At 40.0% G+C, this 26,660-nt stretch overlaps 1 protein-coding gene across 1 annotated transcript in view; it reads left to right on the top strand.

The window, feature by feature from the left end:
- MEGF10 (multiple EGF like domains 10) overlaps nucleotides 1–26,660 on the top strand; it is a 106,237-nt gene that overhangs the window by 46,676 nt on the left and 32,901 nt on the right. The window contains exons 5-11 of the mRNA XM_063088199.1: nucleotides 4,661–4,907; nucleotides 6,424–6,544; nucleotides 10,253–10,389; nucleotides 16,423–16,635; nucleotides 23,041–23,215; nucleotides 24,556–24,676; nucleotides 25,602–25,765. Of these exons, the coding sequence (XP_062944269.1) occupies nucleotides 4,661–4,907; nucleotides 6,424–6,544; nucleotides 10,253–10,389; nucleotides 16,423–16,635; nucleotides 23,041–23,215; nucleotides 24,556–24,676; nucleotides 25,602–25,765 (1,178 nt within the window). The remainder of the gene's footprint in view (nucleotides 1–4,660; nucleotides 4,908–6,423; nucleotides 6,545–10,252; nucleotides 10,390–16,422; nucleotides 16,636–23,040; nucleotides 23,216–24,555; nucleotides 24,677–25,601; nucleotides 25,766–26,660) is intronic.

A 26,660-nucleotide genomic window follows, 5' to 3' on the forward strand; every position in this document is an offset into this window, starting at 1 on the left:
AAAAGAGGAATTTATGGGTAAAAGACTTTTGATACACTTTGCCAAACTAATCTCTAAAAAGAATATGGTAATCTGCTCACGTGTGTATAATGTATAAGAGTGCGGGTTTCCACACAAAGGGAAAGGTTATTGTTGTTACCATAAGTATTAGCCGCATCGTGACTGTTAATCCTACTCATGACTCGGGGCGCAGTTTCTCAGTTTAGCATCCCTGAAGTCAGAGTGCATCTAACCATCCTTGTCAACCAGGTGACTATCGTGACATGGTTGTACAAAACCTTCTGTTGATAACTGCTAAAATCAAGAAAATTTGATTTCATCTGGTAGATAAGAAACAAGGCAAACATTTAAAAATTGTGAGCTAAGTGCAAAGTGAGTGATATGGAAAATAGATAATGCTGTTTTCCGAGAGCATCTCAAATTGGGTCTCAAAAATGTACCTGAAGGACAAAGGTTTCAGGGCTGCATTTAGAGGACTAGAGAAGACAGAGAGGGAGAGAATAGGTCCTTCTCTCCATCTCTACCTAATTCTATCTTATTTCTACTTATTTATTTTTGCTGTGCACCTAGCTAAGAAAGATGATAATGGCCATGGTGCAGTAGCTTAGGAGCCGAGATGGCATTCATGGACCTTTTGGCTGTTTTATGTATCATTCTCTCTGAATGCAATACTTCCTGCAACCCCCCTCCTCCTGGACCTCCTCCCATAAAAACAGAATTTCTGTCTTTTTATGCAGAAATCCTCTACCTTTTACCTAAATATGGCATGCTCTGTCTTTAGGCCCCCATTTAATCTTCATTTTCAGCTGGAAAGACTTTTCTGATACACCAACACTGGTTAAGTATCACTCCTGTGTTTTCCGTCATACCTAGTCCATACCCTTGCCTTCCTACTTATTACACAGTATTTTATTGCTTACTGCCTTGATGTCTCTGCCATTAAACTGAAAGCTTCTAGAAGTGTGTGCTCTATTAGTCTCCTTTGAACTCCAGGTCTAGCACCATGCCTGGCACGTGGCAGATGCTTAAGAGATATCATGTGAGTGAATCACAGGTAGCCAGCCCTGGAATGTAACCTGTGGTTACTCGGGTCATTTTAAGTTATAGCCGTAAGGGTACCAGTGTGAGTCCATTGTCTTGGGAAGATGTAATGCTCTGCTAGTTTTCACTATGTGTTGGAGTATAGATTATATACTTCTGATAGCACACAGAAGTATAAAATTTCTTTTATTTCCAACTTATTTTGAGAGCTTATTAGAGCAAGCTGTCTGTGCCTGTCTGAGACCCCTATTAAGCTGTTTGTTGAAACATGTGCATGAATCTGGGCACATTGTATCTGAGAGCCCATTTCCAGCTGTTAGCACAGTAAGAGCTGAAACCAGAAGCTGAAAATGAGTGATCACTCGCTCACTAGCATTTAGGTTCCTTTCAATTTACTCTGAAATAAAATGCTGTTCCTTTACCTTTTTTTTTTTTTTTTTTTTTCCTCTTAGGATACTCAAGCTATTTGTATGCTAACTACATTTTTTTCTAAGTTGTTAGTGAGAGTACCGAACCAGTCACTTTCTCTAGTGGAGTGAAACTCTTGTCCCTTGAGATTAGAGTGAGGTGTTAAGTAAAAGATGTCAGATGGTTTGAGTTCAGACTCACTCCAGACTGTCTCTCTAAACATGGTACTTGAGTCCAGGATAATCGATCGAGTTCTGCACTAAACATAAGGAATGAATGTGATCTTGTCTAGACAAAATCTAGACTTGTACTCATAGTAATCAGGGTAGAAAACTGGCTTATGTTCTGTGGACTGTGTAGTTCTCCAGGATACATTTAAAAATGGTTGTGTTGAAGCAGTTAAATATGACAGATGAAGAAAGGAAAGGAAGTCACAGTGATGCCTGAATTCGACCCAAGTTTCTGTGTCCTACTTATTCTACTTCTTGACTATTTGTCTGTAAACTTCTGTATATGGATTTTTTCTCCCCCACACTAGCCCATGTTGATGCACAGCATTAACTTTGTCATGTCCATGCATCAATGGCCTCTTAGGAAAATACAGTCCAAAGTGGGAAATCTGTCACTTCAAAGAAGGCTGTAGTGCTTAGATACAGCCAGGAAATTAACCATGTCAGCATGATAATATTTCTTTAAAAGCCCCAAACCCTTTTTTCTATGTTGATAGTTATTAATTTCTGCTATAAACTTGTTTTTATCATGAGGATTTTTTTTTTTTTTTTGGTCTAATCCTGAGAAAATAGAGCTGGTCCCTGCCTGACTGCTCTACTGGGAAGGAAATTGTTGAATGAGATACAGAAAAGGGTCGTGAAAGAGAGGAGATACCAGTCCTGTCCCCTGAGTGTGCCCAGGGGGCCCACTCTTATCACAGTGTCACAGTGGGAAAAAAACTCTACTATAACCCATCATGATTTTTTTAAGTGCTTTTGACATAATCTTGATGTCCTTATCAAGGTAATTTTATGAGCTTAAATTGCCTTTTGTGTCAATCAACTAATCCTCCATTAAACCTGAGGAATAGGGAGACATTTATTTCAATATTTGAGGCTCCCAGAAGTTGAAAGATACGTGGAATCTTTGGAGAGGATTCTCAGCAAAGAATATGAATGAAATTAAGTAAACTTTTGGAAAATAAGTAAAAGTATTGGAGTAGTAGTATTTAGTCTAGAAAAGAGCAGGGTCAAGGATGCATTCACATTTCAGGAATATGATCATTTATAATATAGAGGATAGTGATGAGTCGGATAGATTCTACTGTAAGAAGCACAGGAGAAAAAAGGATTAAATGATAGGATAATAGATTTGGCTTATATGGAATAAAGATTTTCTTTACTCTTGAAGACTGATGAATCAAGAAACAAATTTTAAAAGGCTGTAGAATTTATTTTGGAGAACCTTAAAAATAGGATAGATTCTTCTCTACCTGGGAATAGCTGAGAGGACCAAAAGGAACATACCATGTAATTTTTTAAAAAGAAATTTTTATTTTAAGATCGTAGATTAAAAGAGTTACAATTGAAAAAAAAATTGTCCATATCCATAGGCAATAAAAGAAACAACTCATATGAATAACAATTAGGCTTGAATCTCATTTTGAAACTACCACCTAATATTATTTTGTGAGAGAAGATTGTGAGTTCTTAGGTAATTGCTTTCTTGATCTGCTTTACGTTCAATAATTCTCTCTCACTGTTTTTAATTGTGTTAAAGTGTGTTTATTAAAGTGCTAATGAGACCAAAGCCGTACTAATTAAAAACAGAATTATTCATTTGAACTTTTTGATATTATAAAATCAAAAGTAGATTCTATTATTGGAAGATGGATCCTGTACCTCTAATAAGTTGTTTGCTGTGTAATCTAGAGTTTTGTTTTCTTTTTACAAGAGTTTATTCTAGGTCTGTTGAAGTCACAAAGATTTTATGAAACAAACTGGTTTTTGTTTTCAACCGTAAAAGCAATTTATCCGAAGAGCTCTAGGCAGGGTGCAGCTTTCCTAGTGATTTTTAAATAAATACGCTGCTGGCTGGGCCATGCATACTAAGAGTAGGTTTTATTTATCGTTACCCTTTATAGTTTTTTAGAATGTTTTGGATGGAGGTTTTTTCCTCCTGTGCTCCTCCTTTCCTACTCATTGACCTTTGTATTGTAGCCCCTCTTCCTTTTCTTTGGAACTGCCTTTTAAATATATCTTTCAAATGCTATTTTCTGCCTGTGTCTTAGCTGGTTTCACGTGCGTATTCTCTTTTTATTTGCTGTCCATTTTCATTTGCAGGTTTGTCTTATTTTTTAAATAGGTCACTGTATTTAAATTTATTAGTCCACTTTTTCCTGCCTTTTCTTTGGGAGATAATTGGAATTACATCCCAATCACACATATTTTGACTGATACCTTGAGCAGATCAGCAGTTTCCCTCTTAGTGTACTCTGGCCCAGACCTGTAGCAGGGTCAGTCCACGCCCCAGTAGCTCTGCTTCTGGCTGCCATCTCCAGCTTCACTGTCACTGCCTGGGTTCAGGCCCCCTCACTGATCGGAACTATTGCCGTTCTTCCTGCTCTACGAGGGTACTTCAAAAAGCTCATGGAAAAATAAAACTGAAAGATAGTACACATCTTTCCATGAACTTTTTGGAGTACCCTTGTATCTCTCTGCCTCTCATCAGCTCCTTCCTGCCTATTCCTCATGCTTAGGAGGCACATCTGCACTGTCCCTCTTTGCTTAAAATCCTTCACTACCAGTCCCTTGTCCATGAGATGCAATCCAAACCCCTTAACATGCATAGAAGTTCTCGCATGAGCCGATGGTTCCCATCTGCCTAGCCAGCCTCCTGCTTCCCCAGCACCCCTTGTCCCTCCCAGAGCTCATTACTCTAGCCACATCAAACTCCACATTCTGGGTGCAGGGGACAGGCCAAGCAAAGGCATGGAGCTGGAAAACATAGTGATGCTGAAGGAATGGAGTGATAGGAAGTGGCCCAGTTGGTGCTGAGCACATTTGTGGCCATGGGTTGGTGCCAAAGCCCTCATGACCAGCGAAGGAAGCGTGATGAGGGGTCATTGAGCCCTTCTCTCCAAGGGGAGAGGAAGGCTGGTTTTTGCCATTCCCCACACCTGCACTCTGATACCCTCCACTCTTTCTCTCCCCAACTTCAGCCTGCGACGGTGATCACTGGGGGCCCCACTGCAGCAGCCGGTGCCAGTGCAAAAACAGGGCTCTGTGCAACCCCATCACGGGGGCTTGCCACTGCGCTGCAGGCTTCCGGGGTTGGCGCTGCGAGGACCGTTGCGAGCAGGGCACCTATGGTAATGACTGTCACCAGCGGTGCCAGTGTAAGAATGGTGCCACCTGCGACTACGTCACGGGAGAATGCCGCTGCCCACCAGGATACACCGGAGCCTTGTAAGTGATGTGCTGTGAGTAGTGTGGCAGAGCCCACCCGCCCTGTCCATACATGCTGCTGCCGCCATCATAGTCCTTCCTCATCCCTCTGTTTCTGTTGCTGCCCGAAGCGTTACTGACAGGGCTAGATTCCAGAAATAGATATGGAGATCCACAGCGACAGCCGCTAGGTGCTCCTGCTGTTTGGCTCTCCAACGTCAGCCGTCGGCGCTCTGCCAGAATCTAAGGGCCAGCTTCCATGCTCTTGCCTTTTGGTGGGGCAAAGATAGAGAGGGTCAGGATGTTATGTTGAATGGCAGTATTTGGAGATTGTTGGGGGCAGATTTCAGGTTCTTCATTGAATCTCCTGCAATTACATTCATTTTACACTTTTGGCTGTTAATGGTCCATGTTGTTCTGCTGTTTGTGACAATTAATTAGCTGCATAAAGCTGGGGTAGGGGCGTCAGTGCCTTAGAAAAGAGGAAAGGAGGAAGATGTTACAAATAGTCCATAATAAAGGATTAACTGGGTTATTAATACCCATGGATATGTATGTTGCTTTGTGACTATAAAGATATATTTATCACATCAGTGTAGGAAATGTGCTCAGAGGTAGTTTAATTCTTTCTGGAGAACATTGAAGCAACTACCTAACCTCTACTACTTTCTTTATTTTGTGGGAAGTGCATTCTTCAGTTTGCTTCTATTAGCAACCAGAAGAAGAGGCAGAACTTGCCAAAAAAGTAAGAGAGAGAAAAATCTTGTTCCCTTCCTGAGAAAATTACACTTGTAAATCACAGAACTAAAATTTGAAAAAAAAGCAGCTGATTGGGTAAATACTTCCTGCCGACAGTGTTAATGTCTATAAAGTAGAGCTAAAGAAAAAATTGCATTAGCCCAGAAAGCCCTGATTTTCAGAAGAATGGGTGATTGTCTCAAACTGCTTAGTTGTTCATATTGCTTTTATGGGTGTTATCAAGGCCGCAATTGAATAGGGCTGTGGGAAATTTGGAGCAATTTCACAGAAGAGCAAAAAAGACAAAGCCTTAGAGAAGAATGTCCATATGACATAAAGGGGTTAAATGGAGACTTGTCAGTCTGGAGAAGAGAATGCTGACAACTGATTATGAAGAATATGTGCAAAAAGGGAGTGATGTGCAAATGTGTCCATTTTCTTCAAGGTTAGAACAAACACATCAACAAAAGTAGACTTAAACTGTGGCGTCTGAGCTTCAGAAGGTTTACATGGAAAGTTCCCATCACTAATGAGTGGCCATTTTTCTTCCTCGGTGCTACAGATAGGATGGGTTCTCCTCAAACTGAAATGGTTTCATTAGAAAGCACCCCAAAACAAAGGAAAGGACTGGGTGACCCCCACCAATATGATGAATGCTCTTGGTGTTAACTAAACGAATAATCCTTGAACAGGAAAAGTGTGTCTGTTTTAGGGCCCTGGGTGCTGTTGTATCTGTGAACCTGAAGGCCGTGTGGTTGGGTAAATAATAACAGTGTTCTTTGTCACACATAATCCTCAGCTGTGAGGATCTTTGTCCCCCTGGCAAACATGGTCCGCAGTGCGAGCAGAGGTGCCCCTGCCAGAATGGAGGAGTGTGTCATCATGTCACCGGAGAGTGCTCTTGCCCATCTGGCTGGATGGTAAGTGTCCCTCCCACCCCTGCCCCCATCCCTCAAATCGCCCCTTCCAGTATGCTCAAGTGAGCATGCATATGGAGGACTGTAGCACAAAAGAAAGTCATAAAGGTGGTTAAAGATCCCAAAATTGGAAATAGATTTTGAAGCTAAAATCCTTTAGTCCAGAGAAGGCCAGGGTGATTTAATCCTGGACTAGAAATGCACTAAGGGTCCTCATGGAAAAGGTAGTGGTCATCTGTCCTGCATTTTCCCTTAGGAAATCACACATGACAGCCAGAACTGATAAACACTGGAATTATCATTTTCTTACTTATGCTCCATGAACCACTATTGTTCTTTGAGAACATTATTCTTAGCAGAGTAAGTGTTACATGAAAAAAAGTGATATGGTTATATAAATCTGGAGACACATTGAGATAAACCAAGTTTACCAAAGATTGCAGAACTTCTCAGAGCCTTTAGTGTGATAATCCAAGAGGAAGCTATAACTCACCACACTTCCCAAACTTTGACCGATATACCCTTTCTTCATGTAGCAATTTCACAGGCTTAGTGTCACATGAAATACAAGATGTCAAAGCTGGTTAACCAATTAGACTTATCTGAAATCAGGAAATAATATTGGTTCTTATCTCTCTAAGTTGGTTTGTGCATATGTCTGCTTGAAGGCAGAAGAGTGAATGACCAATGTCTGTTTCCTTCATTAACAAACTACTTAAAAGAGCAATTTACTTCATTATCACCTTCTATCTCCTTGAGCCATACTGAAGCTGTTCTTGCGGAGGTTTTTAATTGCCACATCCACTGGTAACTCTTCTGTTCTCATTCTGCTTCAACTCTCCGGAGCTTTGACTCTGTTGATCACCCACCTCCCTTCCTTAATCTCCTTGCCCTCCACTTCTCTGATAACCCTCTCTCTTACCACTCTTGCTAAAGCTGTCCTTACCTAGTCTGTCTTCTTCTGCATACCGCTCCATGGCAGTATTTCCTAGGTTTCAATCTTATCCTTCTTCTCTTTTCTCACTATAAATCCTCTCTGGAAACCTCATGTAGACCCATAGCTTTAAGAATCACCTGCTGATTTTTCCAAATCTTGATCTTACCTAATGTGAGACTAGATGTGTATTTGTCACCATCCTGTTAGACACTACAACCTTGATAACCTATAAACAGGAAGCCACCATCTGTCTGGGCTACCCCTAAGCTGGAGTGTCCACATCCAGATGTGGGGGTAGAATTGGTCTGGTGTTGTCTTTTACTGTGGGCATAGAACAGAGGAGAACTGGAATCCACTTCCCAATGAGGGTCTTGGGAAGTAAGGGAGAGTTTAAGACCACAGGGAAAGTGTACCACAAATCTCAGACCCAAGGTGCAGGTCAGAAATGGTGAGTAGGCCAGACAAAGTTAGATTCTAGAGGAAAGTGTGGAGAAACTCCATGAGGCAGTGGAGTCAGAGGGAGAGGGCCTTTTATTGATTGCCTCAGAATGAGGCAGACAAGGGTGCTATCGAAGGAGTACCGAGTCAGTGTTAATAAAACCAAACTTGCACACCCAGGCCTTTCTTGAGCATACTCCCCTTCTATCTTTGGATTTTTCTTTTTTTAATCATGGTAAAAATGAACACTTTTCTCATTTGCCCAAGGTAGAAATGTTGGGTTCTCTTTGATTACTTCTCTTCTTTCATTCCCTGTATTCGATCTTTTGCTGACACTGGTCCTTGCTTGGCCTTTGGCAAGGGAAGGATTTGCTGGAGAGATGGAGTGTCCGGACAGCCCTGTGTCTTTGGATGAGCAACTGTAGGCGTTCTACTCCCAGGACTTCTGTGTAAATGTTTTCTGTGGAGTTGCCTTGTCTTGAGGTTGAAGTTTTCTCAGTTAGGGTGATCCTGAGTTGGGAGTGTGGTAACCACGGGCTTGGACCATGAGTCCCATAGGTGGACAGATGGACCCTTTCCATAGGCCTGGTGGAGCCTCCACTCCGCCCCTTTCTCTATGCTCTGCACCCTACCTTGAAAGATGTTTCTACTGAATGCTTCAGGTCATTTTTTTTCTCTTTGTATAGCTGAGCTTCCAACTTATATTTCTCCTTTACAACATTGTATTTGTGCTATCATTTTAGGTGCTTTTCGAAGATGAATACATATTCCTATTATGCAAACACACATATGTATTTTGATGAATAGAAATGATGTCCTCCTTAATCACATTAACCTTTATTCATACACAATATTTCAACACCATCTCTGATGCTTATATGGGACCATTTTGAGTAGTTAAGAGTCAGGCCCTGAGAGAGTGAGAAATTGCACCAAAGGCTCTGCCTACCAGACGGGCCTTCAGCTCATGGTTTCTTCAGTTGTCTTTTCACATTACATTAAGTATAGTATTTGTATATACTGGAGGAATTAGAGCTGTTTTTACATCTGTCTCCCTCACATTGAGGTGAGCTAATTAAGGTGTGACCTTATCTTTGATCCTCAGTGCTTAGCACTATGCCTGGCACGTAGCTGATTCTCAGTTAAGCGCTGATTTGAATCATCTCTCAAAGGCCTCTTTGGTTCCAACTGTCTGTGGAAGAACTTTCCCTGTTTGTAAATAGCTAGAAACCACCAGAGGAGACTAATTAAGTACACCAACTGCCTTTGTGGGTAGCCAGGAGTTAGAGGAAATGTGTTTTCTTATGCTATCCAGAATAAACATTTATGAAACCATCTGGTGTTAGCTAGCCTCCAATTTCAGAGTGCCCACAGTCTGCCTTTTTTTAGAGAAAGGGAGGACAAAGCAACAGCTTCCAGCAGTTAAAAACATTAGAAAAATCCCTGTTATTTGGGGTATGTTGTTTGCTCTCATTATAATCCCAATAAATAGAACAGAAGCTACAAGCCCATGTTATGTCGCCAAGTGAAGTGAAAAATAGAGTATTCCATTGACTTATTGGTACAGGATCTTTTTCTCATTCACATAGGACTGCAACGAATATAACGACAGGGCCTGACAAGATGAGCAGCCTCCAGGGTGAGGAGAAATGTCCAAGTTACTCTTGATTTTTCTCCCCAAGAAATAAGCTTTCCTATTGATCTTGGCTCAGCAATTCTTCTTGTACCTGCTGAAAATAAAAGTGTTTTTGTTATGAAATAAATGTCTAGCTTTATTCCTGTAGATGTATTTCATTGGCAATGTTACTGTTAATTCAGTTACACAAAATTTCAATCGTATGGTATGCTACATTAAAAGAAATAAAGCCAATGATAATGTGTATTTTTTCTGGAACATATGGTAAAGCATTTGGATATTCCATGAGCGCCAGATGTGCCATTTATGTAAGGGATGTTCAGTAAGTATTGTTGACTTATTGTGCATGTAAGACACAAGGAAGGACATTTCAGGAGGATTTATAAATTCCTCAGGTTGCCATAATAATTTGATGTAACTTTGTCTTATGCTTCAGTTTTTAATATGGTTTTTCTTAAGATTACATTCTGCCATCTTTGAATGTATCTTGAGAGCTGGGCTTACCATGCAAAGAAGTCAATTTAAAATTTCTAACATTTTAAGATGATGAGCAGTTTGTTTTCTAAAATTCCCTTAATCTAATTTTCTTGCAGCCCTATTGCCATATCGCTCCTTGCCTTTCTAGTTCCTCTCTTTTTTCTTCCTCCTTCAGTCCCCTGGCTGGTGGCCCATCTAATTTTCCAAGTCTCTTTGAATACAGGGCACAGTGTGTGGTCAGCCTTGCCCTGAGGGTCGCTTTGGAAAGAACTGTTCCCAAGAATGTCAGTGTCATAATGGAGGGACGTGTGATGCTGCCACAGGCCAATGTCATTGCAGTCCAGGATACACAGGAGAACGGTAAGGGATGCTCTCGTATTTCTCTGAGTGTTCATAATGGCGTGAAAGGAAAGCTTGGAAGGTCAGGGAGCATCTTCAATACCATGTGCCTATGACTGTTCCATAATGTTCCAGAAACATCTGTAAAGTATCAGTGTGTTTGACAGATTCTTTCCTAATTCAGTGCATAGAAACTGAATCATAGGTAACAATGGCAAATTGAAGATAGAAGAGAAAGCATTAAAAACAAAAACAAACAAAAACACAAAATAGCAGCTATTTAGAACCCATGTTGAAAGTATCATTATAAAAGGGAGTATTTAGGACTGCCACTTACATTTTAAGTGTTTTTGGATAGGTTTATTTTAGAATGGGATGTGTACTTAGGTACATTTGAAAAGCATAAAGTTACCTTCCTATGATTCGGTGTTCTATTAGGAATACTAGTCATTATGTTGTGTGCTGGTGATAGAGTAAGATCCGCTGGGACGTGGAGGCTCTCTGGTCCCCCGTGAAATAGGAGCATAAACGTGTGCTCACGTGGTTCTTACTTCCACTGGTTATCATTTTCTGTATGAGACGGTAAACTGTTATCTCCAAAGGCTTTGCTCACCCTGTTTCTTCTAATTTGCTCTTTAATTTGTTATGTCCTGGAAGACTAGACAACCAAACTCATTGGATATAGGTGGATAGTTAGAGAAAAAAAAAAAAATGGAAAAGGTGGAAGGGTATGATTAGAAACAAAGATTTTGGTATCTGGGTTTAGGCCAATGTGTCCTTGGCCTAAAATCTTCATCTATGATGTCCTGATGATAACTGTACCTTCCTCAAGGTTGTTAAATAAGTTAGTATATTTGAGCATTTAAAACAGTCCTGGAACTTGCAAATACTAGCTATTATTATAGTTGAGTGATCTCTATGAACTGTATAAATACTAGTGATTAGCAGTTTGAGCAATGTTTATCAACTGTATAAATATTAGCTATCATTATTTTTTAGTGATGTCTGTAAAAACTAAGAATTCCTTCAACCTTTCTTTCCCTAATTTTTTTTTTCCTAAAATTCTGGTCTTATTTTATGACTGTTGAAAATACTGTAAGGTTTGCTGTTGTTTTTTTTCTCCCCTTAGACCCTGTGCTTTCTTATTAAATTTATTTCTAAGTATTTTTTAATTTTTTAAAATCTCATTTTAGTTTCTAGTTGGGTATTTCTGAATAAAGAAAAACTTGATTTTGAATATTTACCTTTTTATTTAATCACCCTACCAAACTTTTTGGTTAATTTTAATGTTATTTTTAGCAAATACTAGAGCTATTTAGTTATACAAACATATTATCTACAAATAAAGATAAGTTATTCTTTTCAATATTTATAATGGTTGTTTAATTTTCTTGAATTATTGCATTAATTTGAACCTCTGAATGAATGTTGACAGTAGAGGTAAGAGTGAGAATTCCTGTCTTTTTCCTAATTTTATTGGAAATGGCTTTGGTGTAGTTTCATGTTTGCTATGGGTTTTTAGTAAATTTTCTTCTTCATGGTTAAGTAGTTTCTTTCAACTCCTATTTTTATTAAAAACTTTTATTTGTAGTATCTGCTTAAGTTCATTAACAGCCTTTTTGTCTTTTACTAATATTATTTACTAATATTTTCCTTTTAATTTATTGATGTTATAGTTTGTATAACATGTAATTGGACTACCAAGAAAATTTTTATGACTGACACCCTAGTTTTAGGTTAGATGAGCTTGTTTTAGTTTTAGTTTTTGTGACTGAGGAGCTAGTTTTAGGTTAGATTTCTGGCTCCATATAACACGTTGTTATAAAAAAATGAGTCAGCATAGAAGAGGCATGAGTCCAAGAAGAATCTTAAATAGTTTTATAACATTTTAGAGCACTAAGAATTTCAATATAATTGTTTTCTTGCTCTCTAGGAATTTAAGGTTCAAATTAGAGGCAACACAAAAGCAACAAACATATAAGGCAAATAAACATATACTCACCTTATTTGGAATACAGGGAAAGAGATATAACAGCTAATTTTCAGGTAAATTTTAGATTTTAGGCAAGGAAGGCAAAGAGCCAGAGAAAGAGAAGGGAATTGAAGAGGGAACCCGCTTCTTGAATTGTCACTCTTGTAGCTGTTGTTTTTCTGATGGACTGAAGATGTGATTTCTGTTTTCAGTTGTCAGCCCCATCTGAGTGCTGAGTTAACACATAGATACTCACACAATGACAACAAGCACATTTGTTGCTATCAAAGGGAAACAGCGAGTGGCTATGGGGCAATTTGTGGCAGGAGGTATGGGGAAAGAGCCTGGGGGGCTGGGGTCTTACTTGACATTTCCCTTGTTTTGAGAAGTCAGCATAACTGCATCGCTGAGGTTGGCCAGAGGGTTGCTGCTCCAGGAGCAGGTACCACCACAGGCTGCTGCCCGCAAAGCATCCCCAGGATGTGGGGACGGCCCTCCCAGCCAGAGAGAAAAAGAAAAAACAAAACAGGCATTTTGCAGAGCCACACATGGGATACCCACATACAAGTCATGGGGCTTGTGGAAAGGATATTGTGGTAAGGAAATGTAATGTGGAGTGAGAGTGAAGAGAGGATGGTTTCCAGAGCCTCACAAACTGGAGGGATTAAGAAAGAGTGTTCCGAGTGCTAATGGCATTGTCAGGGAATCTGTCTGGGGCTTGGAGGGCCTAGCATGGTCCATGCATGGGTTGGTGCTCAGCTGGGGTTGGCCGGATGGAGGGACTCAATAATGCACTCTGAGGTGAAGCCCAAGATGGTCCTGCCAAGCCTGCATTCCGGAATACCCTAAAAGTGAAGATAAATGTGGGTGAGAGGAGGTGAAGTCTGAAATTATAGACAGGAATTGGGGGAATGCAGGGTTGGTCTTCTGTGGAGGAACTCTTTTCTGTATCTAGGACCACGGAAAATTTGGCTTTTTCCCAGTGCTTTTTATAGTTCCCCAAAGAAGCAGTTCCAGATGTTAGAAAGGCAGGCAGGTGATCCGCTGACCCCAGGTTTAATGAGGAATGTAATTCTTTCACACTAAATCATGGTTTGGCCCAACTATTGAAGGCACTCTAGGAAGGGATGTGCTCAAAAGGACAAGGGTGGGAGATGGGGCTGCCACGCCTAACACTGCAGCTCACTACTTTTTCCTTAAGTTCACAGTGAGATGCCACATAATAGTCAAAATTGTATTAAAAGAAGTCTGTAACCCTCATTGATTTGGGATTCTGTGTTACGTTTTGTTAGTTTATCTCTGCTTAATGCTTATTCATACTTCCTAATTCCAGGGCATTATTCAAAGTAAAAAAATTAGAGGCCCAACATGGCCATATTTCTACTATATATTGCTATATCTTTATGGTTTCTCTGCCGTCTCTCCTAAGAAAATGTATTTCCTCTTCCACTGATTCCTGAGATAGCTTTTCTTGTTCTACTTGGGGCCACAAAAGCAACATTAGGGCATAAAATTTGTTGGGAAATGGTACTTCTTGAAGATAAAGGGTCCAAAAAGGGAGATGAGACTGCTTGACAAAGACTTTTCATGTAGCCAATCAAAAAAACATAAGCTATGTCATGATTATGTTTATTTTCAAGATGGAAAATGTATACTTTTAGATAGATATCCTGCCATTTTGGTTTGGTCCATGGAAATAGACATGACTCCTATTAACAGGATTCTCTCACTAGTGTAACATTGACAAAAAAGAAAGCAGGAATATGAACCAAACTTACATAACGGCTGCTTTAGTAAGTAAAATTCAAATGACTTTTTGTTTTGTATTTATAATATAAATTAGTAGTACATCTTATTATAGGTTAGAAAACTAAATATGGGTGAGGACTAGCTATTATGGATTTTGTTTTCCCAGAGAAAAAGGCAGTCATTGCCAAGATATGATAAAATATACACACTGGTTCCCTGTAATGTGGTAGCAGATGCTTTCCCAGCCTTCTGATCTATTCCACTTTCAACCACTTTTAGAGCTGATCTTTTACTAAATTAAAATCATGAAGACAGTCCAAAGTTTAACATTGGAGTTTGTTATCAAATCCACGTAGGAGAGAGAAAGTGATATTATTTTATCTTGTTTATCTTTTTCCTTTTGGTACTGACTTGCAAGAAAATCCAGACAGGTTGCAGAGTTGTCTTGCCAGCCTTCTGCAAAAGCCATAATGAGGCCAAATTATTGTTCCTCAGTATTTCTTTCTTTTAAGTTTACATCTTTAAGGAATAAACAAAATGACTTGGCTTATTAAAGTTTCTAAACAGGTTAAAAAATAAAGAGCACCTTTAAAAAATACTTTGGTCTAAAAGTAGGTATAGTTATGTATAACTTTAAAGCACACATTTGATTTTATGCTAAATATTGGTTGTTACTCCAGAACTTTTATAATAATTGGTTGAGCAGTTGAAGACTTTGCCTGTTGATCAGTACACCTGAAGATGACTAGAACCTGTGAAACCAAACTTACATGAGGCCCCTCTCCTTGTCTCCATCACATTAAACATATGCTAGAGTCAGAGTCAGAAAAGGATCAAAAGATTCTCAAGAATTGTCCTCCATGCTGAAGCAGAATCCTGCCCGCCATGGTAACGTTAGTCATCACACCCTACCATTAAAAATATGCAAAGCCTTGTGGAAAGGCTGTTTCTAAGTATATTTCTTAGCTGTTTCTTTTAAGCATGCTTGAATTTGTTATCGTGCTTGCTGCTTGCATTAGACAGACCTGAGAAGCACAATCCTGACCTACATTTGACTCTGGGTCTGACCTGACTGGAGAGCCGCAGGGGAACTGTCTGCTGAGACAAAGTGTACCCTGCTTGTGGCGAGCGCTGGGCTAGATGCAACCCTGACTTCCTCCCCTTAGGCAGCAAGCTCTCCTTCTGCTGCGGAGTCCCGTCACTTTGCCTAGCCAAAAAGAAACTTGGCTAGCCCATGAACTACTTGTGCTTTCCATGGAGCAATGATAGGTAGTTTTCTCTTTTCTATCACGATTCCCTCCTTGCCTGGAGTATGTCCTTTGGGACAGAGCTCTTATGCCATTTTTTAGAAGACAATAAAGTGAATTTCTGAGGTCTGATATTTTTGTCCTTGCTATTTGGCAGCCCTTCTTCCCAACAGAGGACAATACCCCACTTGCCAAAAATGTCATGTTAGAAAACTCCAAGCCTTTCTGCAGCCTACCGGCAGATGCTTCCCAGGTTGGAATCGAGGACGCCTGATTTTGGTGTCAGAATTCTTTAAGTCTAAAGAGACTTTACTTATTAGTTACGTAACTTTCTAGATGAGGAGCAGTGATTACCACTCAACTTTGGAAGGAATAGGAACTTGACTAAGATTAAAAGTTAATGGCAGGGCTGGGAGGTTAGCTCACTTGGTTAGAGCACAGTGCTGATTACAGTAAGGCACCAAGGTCAAAGGGTTTGGATCTCTGTACCAGCCAAGAGAATTAAAATTTAGTTTCACATTTGCCACAAATTTTCTCTTGGGAATGGAGAAAGCATATTTTTTAAATTTCCTAATTATGTACTGGGACTAATGTTTGGGTAATGACTTTTCTCCTTTTCTTGGTTTCTACTTAAGTGCTATATAGCACTAGGTGTAAAACATGCTTCATGGGCCGAGCCCGTGGCGCACTTGGTAGGGTGCTGCGCTGGGAGCGCGGCGATCCTCCCGCCGCGGGTTCGGATCCTATATAGGACTGACCGGTGCACTCACTGGCTAAGTGCCGGTCACGAAAAAACGACAAAAAAAAAAAAAAAAAACATGCTTCATGTCTAAGCTCATAATTTCATTTTGTTTTTGTTTCATTTTTGTTATTTCTTCTTTCAACAGATTATACTGCTATTACTACTATATGTAGCCAGAATAATTTATCTTAATGCTTTTCATACCTGTAATGAGACAATCACTAAATAATATCAAGTCCAAAAAGCAGTTTCAATGTATACATAACAAAGCCACTCTGAATCAGCCATTTATTTTCACATGGCACTAATTCATCTGTCTTCTACTCCCACCTCTGGCTTGAAAGGTGCCAGGACGAGTGTCCAGTTGGGACCTTCGGAGTTCGCTGTGCTGAGACCTGCCAGTGTGTTAATGGCGGGAAGTGCTACCATGTGAGTGGGACGTGCCTCTGTGAAGCAGGCTTTGCTGGTGAGCACTGTGAGGCCCGCCTGTGTCCAGAGGGACTCTATGGCATCAAGTGTGACAAGTGGTGCCCCTGCCATCTGGACAACACTCATAGGTGAGTGTCGGCTGCTCTGCAAAGACATGTCCTATTAAAGTTTTAACCTCAGTGTCCAGGATTTGGAAGGAGGAAATGACAGAGTTTCCTACCCCAAGGCCCTTCCTGCCTCTGAGCTATCTTGGGTGCAAGTAAATCACCAAAAGGAAGAGTTTTTCACTTTGTGAGTGATGGCCCCTGTCAGAAGTGCTAAAATTGTTAGATGATCGTTGGTGGATATTACATTCTATTCTCTATTCATGGCCACTGGTAAAATTAAATTTGCTGAGGTTAGTAGAGCTTTTCCCTAAGAGAGGGATTCTGTGACATTCCCTTAGAAGCAAAGATGCCATGAGAAAGAAGAGGTAAGCCAAGTTTAGTATGTAAAAATATCATAAAGTGACTCTCACTGCAACATCTTTTACTTGACAGCACATCTGTGGAAGAAAAAAAGACTATAGAGAGGAAGTGTACTGGTGGAAGTTTTGTAAAAGTGTTTCACATGTGGCTGTCAAATGTGAAATATCTTTTCAGAATTGATTACTCTGACATAGAACTCGCAGGGATCTTTTATCTCAAAAATCTCTCGAAGAATTTGGGAACAGGAAACCACGATCCCACCCACCCTACTGTACCTTGTCTGCCCTTGAAAATATCTTCCCTCCTCCTCTTTTCTTTTTCTAACCCCCAAGGACCAGATGCACATAACTTAGAGTTCTGGGCCTCCTTTGCAGAGTGCTGGAAAAGCTGAGTTTGACAAAAATGTAGTGCATTATATAGCAGTTCAGATGTTATTAGAATTACTTTTATTTGCATTCAGCACAGCTGTTACTTCATTTATACTTCAGAAAGATAACTCATGGCCACATCAAATCCCAAATGCACAAAAGTTAAAAGTAAACAGAAGCATGTGGTTGGTCTCGTCTTTAAACCATTGCAGGGGTAAAAAATGGACTTTGCATTCTGTGTGTGTGTGTGTGTGTGTGTGTGTGTGTGTGTGTGTGTGCTGGAAAACATTTTAGTGGGATATGTCAAAGAAGTTTATTCTCAGTGTGATTCAAATAACTTTGTAAGCCACTTCTGCAAGTCAACTTTTGGTTTTCTTCATTGGAAAATATTGCCATTCTTTACATGACAAGTTTAGGTAAACGTTTGGAGAGTAAAAGTAAATCCTATCTGCCGTTTTTTTGTTTTTGCTTTTGTTTTTAACTTTCCAATATTTAAAGAGCTGGCAGAATTAGGGGCAAGTCATGAATTTGGCTCCCTTTCCTGCAGTGTAAGGCTCGTTGCAACAAAAGGTAAGCCTAATGTAGCGATAGCTGAGAACCTTACTGTATACCAGTGTGCTGTTTTGTTGTTTGTAGATACAGCTGAAATCGAATGGAATAATAGTCCCATACAAAGAAAGAGCTCTGCTATGAGAAGACTTGAAGAAGCAGAGACAATGTTGACTTTGTTGGAATTGGGATACCATGTTAGTAGTGGCAGAGTACAAGTGGAGAGTTATTTAATTAATGCCAGTATCATGATAATTTTGGCATAGATTACATGTATGCTCTAACCAAGAAGTACATGAGATTTACAATCACATAGGTCAAAATAACACTAAAATCTGTCTAATAATGTATATCAAATAATCAGAAGATTAAAAAACAATTAACCTATTAAGTACTTCCCTAAGTCATAAAAGCTATTTTTAAAGATTAGCTTTTACAAATATTTATTAAAACCACTTGAATGTTGATTATATGACTCTATCTTGTTGAATTCACAGTTGGAGTCATCCATCTAATTCTTATATCTCGAACTTCCATGTAAAATTCCTGGAAACACAAGGTCTCTTTGAACTGAAAGCGTAGAATATTTTTGTATTAGCTAAAAGCCTAGCTTGTGGACTTTACCATTTAATCAAGCAAGTGGAGCTTTGCTATTCATAATTCATAATGCATATTTATCCTAAAGCCTTTCATTATAATTAATTAAATTAATAACTATAATTAGTAATTAGAACTATAATCAATAAATTATTATAATTAATGCAATGTAAATTAATAATTTACATTGTCTTTAGGTAAATTTTGCATTCTCTGGTTGTACATATTGACATGTATTGCAGCCATAAATTTGGGTAGGGGTTTGTGTCAGTTAGCTTTTGCTGCATAAAAGAAAAAAACTACCCTAAACTTAGAGGCATAAATCAATATTATTTATTAGGCTATAATTCTTTGCTTGACTATTTGGGCTAGGCTCAGCTTAGTGGTTCATCTTCTTGTCTTTCCGTGTTCAGCTGGCAGATCAACTAGAGGCTAATTGGTCCTGAATATCCTCACTCACATGTCTGGCATTTGGCTGGGTGATGGGGGTGACTGAGTGACATGTCTCCAGCATCTAGCAGGCTAGCCTGGGCTTCTTTACATGGTGATTGGCTTCTAAAAGCAGCAAGAGACAGGGCAAGCCCCAACATGCAAACACTTTTCAAGCCTTTGATTGTGTCACGTTTGCTAATGTCCCTTTAGACAAAGCAAGTCACATGATCAAGTCCAGATTCAATGGGAGGAGTTGCAAAGAATTTGTAGCTATTTTTATTTTGTAGTCTATCATAGGGTTGAGGTAAATTTAATATATTTGTAAATAATATTAGTATTTTAAATTTTAGCACTATTATTGAGCATCAAGACAGTGACCTGGACTTTTCAACTGAAAACTAACTTTTATGGTGGAAATAATTTTGAACAAGAAAATAAAATTTGAGATTTAGTAAGATTTCACATGGGATATGTATATTAGCTCTTGTTAATAAAGATATGTAATGGCCGTGAGCAATCAGGATGTGGCTATTTGCAAACACTCCCTAATTATCATTACATTTGAGCATTAATAACATCTAAGGAGATGAATAAAACGAAATACAACTCACTTTATTTTAGCCCATATTATATAGTACTGTATTCTTGTTATAATTTAACTATTAAATTGGAAAATTTAATAGAATATGTATATCTAGTTATATGTGTGTATCAAATGACAAGTATTCCCGTGTGTGTAATCCTATTTTCACACACGCAGTCTGTTCTTTAGACAGAACACAGGTAGTGAGTGTATCACTCCAAAACCTCTAATCTGCTGCTCCTACATCAACACGTAAATCTCATTACCAATTAACCTGCCGGCATGAGAACCCATCAAATGCCTCCGAAGTGCTCTGGCTTCCTACATCTAATTACAAATTGCAGAATGCTAATTTTGGTGTCAATCAATCTGAGAACCAGTGTGCTGCACTCACACTCACTGGGGGGCACTGAATATCAATTTCTCTGTCTGCCTCTCACTTAGTTCAATTCTCTGTCCCTAAATTGTTTATTTTATTTAACATTTATGAGTACATCATGAATGTTATTTTCTAGCTTTTAATGGAAAGCAATATTTTCTACCGAAAATATCCTTTCTTGCAAAGTATGTTAAGTTTAACTATTTAAACCAATTAATCACTTGAAATATTCTTTTCCTTTTCTCAAATGTAGGGCCTTACTGAAGTAAATTTGCCTCATTAAATAAATTTAAAATGTATTTTAGAGACAGTACAGATTTCTACTGGTCCTCTGTGCTAAATCTTAAGTTTTAGCAATTCTCTTTCATGTCTACTACCCCTAGCAGGCTGCTAGCAAACTCCCTTATTTAGGTATTAAAAAAAAACAAAACTGGGTGCAAGTTTGATTCTGCCACTACCTATGTGAAACTTTGAATAAATTACAATGTCTAGGCCTCCATTTCCTCATTTAAAAATGGGATCCTACCTCCCACTTAGTATGGTTGTAGGAATTGAACTAAATAATGTGCATGGAGTGCTTAGCACAGTGCTGCTCAGTAAACACCAACTGCTAGTCTGTGCATTCACCTACAGCATCATCACGAGCATCACAGAAGTGAGTGTTACCAATTAGTAGCAACTTTCTTTAAGCCAAGGCTGTAACATCTTTAAAGCTAACTTTAGGTGAAATTCTGCCTTTGTATACAGGTATGCTGATTATAATTTAACATTGCTTAATGACTCAGAGATGTCTGGGAGAAGCAGATGAGTGCGGGGAAGCTAGATCCACTGTGTATCAGCTGTGACATTTTCACTTGTTCGATCAATCAGTATTTACTGTGAGCCTACCGTGAACGGGGACAGGTAACAGAACAGACTTAATTCTTGCCCTCATAGAACTCATGGTCTAGAGGGGAAGGAAGACATTACTGGACTGTAAACACAAGCACAGGATCACAAATTGTGCCAAGTGAGATGAGGAGAAAGAACAGGTGCTACGAAAGAGAATGATGAAGAGACCTAATTTAAATTTGGGTGGTCAGGGAAGGCCTGTGGGAGGAAGAAGTGTTTAAGCTGAGACTGGAAGGACAGGATGGGGAGAGATAGGCAAAGAGTAGGAAAATAGCATTTCTAGGAATACAGAATCGCCCATGTGGAGGCCCTTAAGTTTAAAACTCAGTAGGTTTACGAACTAAAAGAAATCCAGTGTTGTAGAGAGCATAATGATGAAAGAAGAGGTTGAGGAGTGGGCAGTGGCCAGATGGTGAGGCCCTGGGGACTGTCTTTAGGGTGATCATGTATCTGGTTTTGCAAGAACAGTCTGCCTTAGTCCTGTTGTCCTGGTATAACTATTAGAAGATCCCTCTTCACTTTAAAAAAATGTCCTGGCCTAGACAATAAATTATGTAGTCACTCTAGCTGTATCAAACAGTATGAATCTTATACTAAGTGTAGTGGGGAGTCCTTGAAAGGTTTTAAGGAGGAGAATGATATGATGCAGTTTACTCTTTAGGTGATGAGCATGGGAGCGTGCAGGGAGGCCGTTCAGGAGTTTAGGAGATAGCGTTGGCTTGCAGTAGGATGGCGACAGTGAAGATGAAGAGAAGGGGACAGATTCTAAATGTATTTCGGAGTTAGAATGGTTAGGTCCTAGCGATGAACTGGATGTGGGAAATGAGGCAGAATGACTCCTTGGTAAACTGAGTGACTGGTGGTGCCATTTACAGAAATACAGAGGATTGGGGTGGGTACTTTGTGAAGAAAGAAGGCAGGCGAGAACAAGGGCTGTTTTGGACATGTGAAGTTTGAGGTGCCAGGTGTTTGCTTGAGGATAAGTGGTTTGCCCAAGGATAACAGCAGGTAAGTAGACTTGATAGATTTAAGTAGAGCTAAGTATATCTGAGACTCAAGCCCTTGTCTTCTGAATCTAAACGTTCTATGCCCACGAAACCATCCCAAATGTAGGATGGTACTTGGATATCTTCATGCCATGTTTTCTGAATATGTTTGTGATGGACGTCTATGCCTTTGCTGTGACATTTAGTTGCAGCTGGGGTCTAAAAGTGTACTTAAATATATTTTTGAAAATGAGGACTGAACCATCCAACCCGTACCCTTTTTCAAAGAAGAAGGAGGAGAATGAGGAAGGGCAGGGGAAGAGAAAGGGGCAGGAGAAAGGTGGGAAATGAGTTTATGGGGTGTGGCTGAGATCCCCACTTGACAGACTAGGACATCATGAGGTTCTGTGCTTTCACTAAGTTTACTCAGGTGGTGGGAGAACTGGAAGTACTTCCTCATTCTTCATCCCTCCCAGCTCATCATTCTTTCCAAGAGTAGAAAATCTACGAACAGTACTCTAAATGACGAGAGGTCATTTAGCAAATGTTTGGCTGCAACAGCAGATTTTGTTGTTGTCCTTATTAAGGGCATGGTTTTAGCTCCAGCAGGGAAGGAAGACCATGTTTACACAGTCTTCCAATTGTCAGCAGAGCTAGTTTGATTGTTAAGATTTTCCTGCTGTGAGCAGCACATGTGTTTTGAGCCAGCATGCCACAGAGTGCCCTATTGTGTCAGCACACTTACACGTGCATCTTAGCACAGCTGATGTGTCCATTTGCTATGAAGCAACAGCTGGCTGCCTGGCCAGTCAATATGGCTGCTGTTTCAGGTAGAGACCAGCTGCTCTGTTACCAGGTATTGGGAGCTGAGAGGAGAAATGGGCTGGCGAGGTTACTGCTTTTGAAGTTCTTTGGATATCATGCTGGTTAACTGATTGGTATCATTCACTGGATGGAGTTTTTTTAGTTCTTCTCATAGAGTTGACCTCTTATTTGATAAGTGCTTTCAATTTAAGAAAATTAAAAAGAATTTCAGACAAAAGGATGTTGTTGTAATAGTCATCCTGCTACAGCATAATGCTGGTTTTATACAAAATTTCTATAGTACCAATTGGGTTTCAGCCAATTAATTAAATCATACCAAGCATGGGAATGAAGTTTAAGTTATTGTGCATGGAATTACCCACACATTTAGTGATCATGGCTAAAGCAGCATTTGCAGAGGCCTTGGGTGTCATGTTTATCCCAGAGTAATTTGTTCCTTCCATCCACATCTCTCAGCTGTCACCCCATGTCTGGAGAGTGTGCCTGCAAGCCGGGCTGGTCGGGACTCTACTGTAATGAGACATGCTCTCCTGGATTCTACGGAGAAGCTTGCCAACAGATCTGCAGCTGCCAAAACGGGGCTGACTGTGACAGTGTGACTGGAAAGTGCACCTGTGCCCCAGGATTCAAAGTGAGTGACATGGGCTCTGAAGAAAGGAGAAGAGGGTGCAATATAGAGCATATCAATATCGTGATTTATATGACCTTCTGTGAGGTACAATGAGTGTGCTAAAATCATTCACATCTTTAGCGAGAAAGAGAATAAAGAGAAAAGAAGAAAAGAGAATAAAGAGAAAAGAATTACTAATAGAGATATAAGTAATTATCTTAGTATCTGGGGAAGCTGGTAAAACTAAACATATGGCATTAATTTTTAATATAAATATATGTTGGGTAGTATGATATATTATAATTATTTCTTAAGTAATTATTTTACTGTGTTTTATAGGCAACAAAGAAGTTATTTTCCAAGTAGGTTATGTATTATTGTCAACAGTTTTTGTTTTCATTCCATGCAATTTGAAGACACATCATACATCAAGTTGGCATTTATTATGTATTTACCTTCTATAACTCATTGCACAAAAGTTTTTAGATCCCTTTGAGAATCTAAACCCTACAAATGTGCCTATATAACAATAGAGCAGAATTTTGCATGCAGTTCCCAGGATTTTTTAGCTATAAATTTTTTAGCTAGAAATCTTTGTTTTAAAGAAAAATGCATTGATTTTCAATTATTTACTCCCATTTTAAAGAGGAGAACATCAAACTATGAAGAATTATTCCAGAACATATAACGTGGAACTGGTGGATCATAAAGTCACAGAGCTGAGAGGATCTTTAGAGGGTTTTAAACCCATGTCACAACCCTTTTGTTGAGCCCTTGAATTAGCCTTGTCTTAAGAGTCCCTTCTGTTTTGAAAGGAGATGACCTCCAGTCACCTTTGATAGCCCAAGTCTCTGCTGAATGCTCACTGTCAGATAAGTTGAATCATGTTGCTGGCTAGTGTGTGTTCTGTTGCTTTGCTTCACCCACTTACAATACTACATATTATACAAAGAAGTCTAGGAAGCACTAGGATCTAATGTACAGATCATATTTATGTTTATTTATCAACAGTAATTTTATAGCTACAATTTATTTTTATTTACCTATTTGTCTGGGCAAGATCAAAGTTTGTTGTTTTGGTTTTGGTTTTTTTAGTTCTGCTACAAAGACAAGACTAATGAAGGCAGCAAGCTTTTGGGGGTCCCATTAAATACTGTATCCTTAACATAGGCCTTCTGGTATTGCCCTTGAATCTCTAAAATTTGTATAGTGGTGACAGTGTAGCAACTTTTAAAGTGTACACTATGGTAAAATTAGAAAGAAAGTAAAATTAGCATGGCCAAGATACATTTTTGTTTATTTGTGTTGGCTTTATTTCAGTTGGCAACATTGCATGCATTTTGCTATTTGTGCCTGTCTAGGGAACTGACTGCTCTACCCCATGCCCTCTGGAAACCTATGGAATAAATTGTTCCTCTCGCTGTGGCTGTAAAAACCATGCTGTCTGTTCTGCTGTGGATGGGTCTTGTACTTGCAAGGCAGGTAAGAGTGGGTGAATGATCCTAGTCTTGTTATCTCCTAAAGTCACAGGAAAGAAACCTTGACTAGGGTTCTAGCTCCAGCAGCACCAAAATTCAGTGCCTGAGCCCAGCAAGCCCCTCATCCAGTGTGGGCTCTGATGCTTTCGTCAGCCATAGGAAGAGGCTCACATTAGATGATCTCTAAAGTTGCTGCCAGCTCCAAAAATCTGTGAGTCTGCACTTTAGGGAAGAGTAAACAAACAGACACGTGTCTGTACTCCTAAATTGACTGGCCTGGAATCGTGACAAGAAATGCAGCCAAGCACGGATTTTATATGAGGCCCAGAATGTGTCCATCTGTAGGTGCAGCCAGGATCCCAGATACTCATTGTTCATGGTTAACGGGTTCTTCTTTAAAGATGGGGTTGAGGGCTGGCTGGTTAGCTCATTTGGTTAGAGCACAGCCTCATAACAAGGTCCTACGTTCAGATCCCCATACCAGCCAGCCACAAAACAAACAAACAAACAAATAAACAAACAAAAAATAAAGATGGGGTTGTTCTTTCAAGCACAAACCTTCCTCTCCTTCCATATAAATACTACAGTGCTCTGAGATGAACAAAACTCAGATTCCATGGTGTGTGTCACTGCACATTAAAGAAGCCCCCAGTCCATATCTCTTCCCCAACAGCCCAGTGGTGCTTCTCAGCATTGGCGTGCTTGACAGATCACACAGCACTCACAGTGTTGGGCTGTCAGAGTGCCTTTTGTTCATTTCTGATGGAGGCCTTACATGGCACAGCCGATGCTCTCTGCTGCTGGGCCTGCGGCTCAGAGCACTGTTGTGCATCTCCACAATGTTTCTAAGGAGAAACGTGGTTGGGAACGGTTCAGCAAAACTTTGTTGCTTTTGTTCCTTCACGTGCTCTGGCATTCTTATCGTGCAGGCTGGCATGGAGTGGACTGCTCCATCAGCTGTCCCAGTGGCACGTGGGGCTTTGGCTGTAACTTAACATGCCAATGTCTCAACGGAGGAGCCTGCAACACCCTGGACGGGACCTGCACATGTGCACCTGGCTGGCGCGGGGAGAAATGTGAACTTCCCTGCCAGGTACGCCCAAACCAGACTGGGAATGCCTGGGAGGAGCTGATGCTGGAGGTTTGGCTTCTTTTTGTGGTTTTCCTGATTTAAAGTGGCTGAGTATCAAACTTCACTAACTGTTAGAATTGAGATGTTTTGATTTAAATTGGATATCAGATTGGAAAAGAGGTAGACATGGAAATTGGTTAGGTGGGCTTTGTGAAAATTTCTTTCTTCTTTTCCTTCATCTCTACCCTGTTTCCTCCACCCTGACACTTTATTTTCTATGTTTCTTATATGCCCATCTCTCAGTGGCAGCAAGTCAACAGCGTGAGTCAAACACCCAATGTATGCCTGTCAACTCTCCAGATATTTTGTTTCCATCATGATGGAAATCCTCCGGCCTTTGGGGTGGAAAGTGGTGGGGGGCTGAAAGAGGGGTGGTGATTGATGTCACAGAAATGCTCATCGAAGTGGTGAAAAAAGATTTGGAAAAAGCGTCTTTTAATGTAATTATTTCTGGAGTCTTAAGACTGTCCTAAGATTTCATTAGTTCAATGCTCACTCCGTTCTCTTGACCCACTTTGGAGATACAGGTTGTGAGAAGTCTCCACTGTATTACTGCAGGCTGACAGAGGTGCATTCTCTTAGTAACTCGATGATTTGTCTTTCCTCTGAAGCACTTGGCCGGTTTCTTTCCCTCTTAGCCGTCACCCTTTCTTCCCATTGCAATTCTTTTCTCTTGAGCCATTAAGCATTCTCTCAGTGGTGTGTGTTCTCTGCCTGCAGGACATCATCTGACTGCGAGATAACAATGTGATACTCTGAACTGGCCCCTCGAGGAGAAGTGCTTTTCCATAGAGGCTCTTCTCTCTCTGGGCTTCCTCCTCATTAAGTCCAACCCATTTCCCAAAGAAGAGTGTAT

Source organism: Cynocephalus volans, chromosome 2 (genome assembly GCF_027409185.1).
Source record: "Cynocephalus volans isolate mCynVol1 chromosome 2, mCynVol1.pri, whole genome shotgun sequence".
Taxonomy (NCBI): Eukaryota; Metazoa; Chordata; class Mammalia; order Dermoptera; family Cynocephalidae; genus Cynocephalus; species Cynocephalus volans.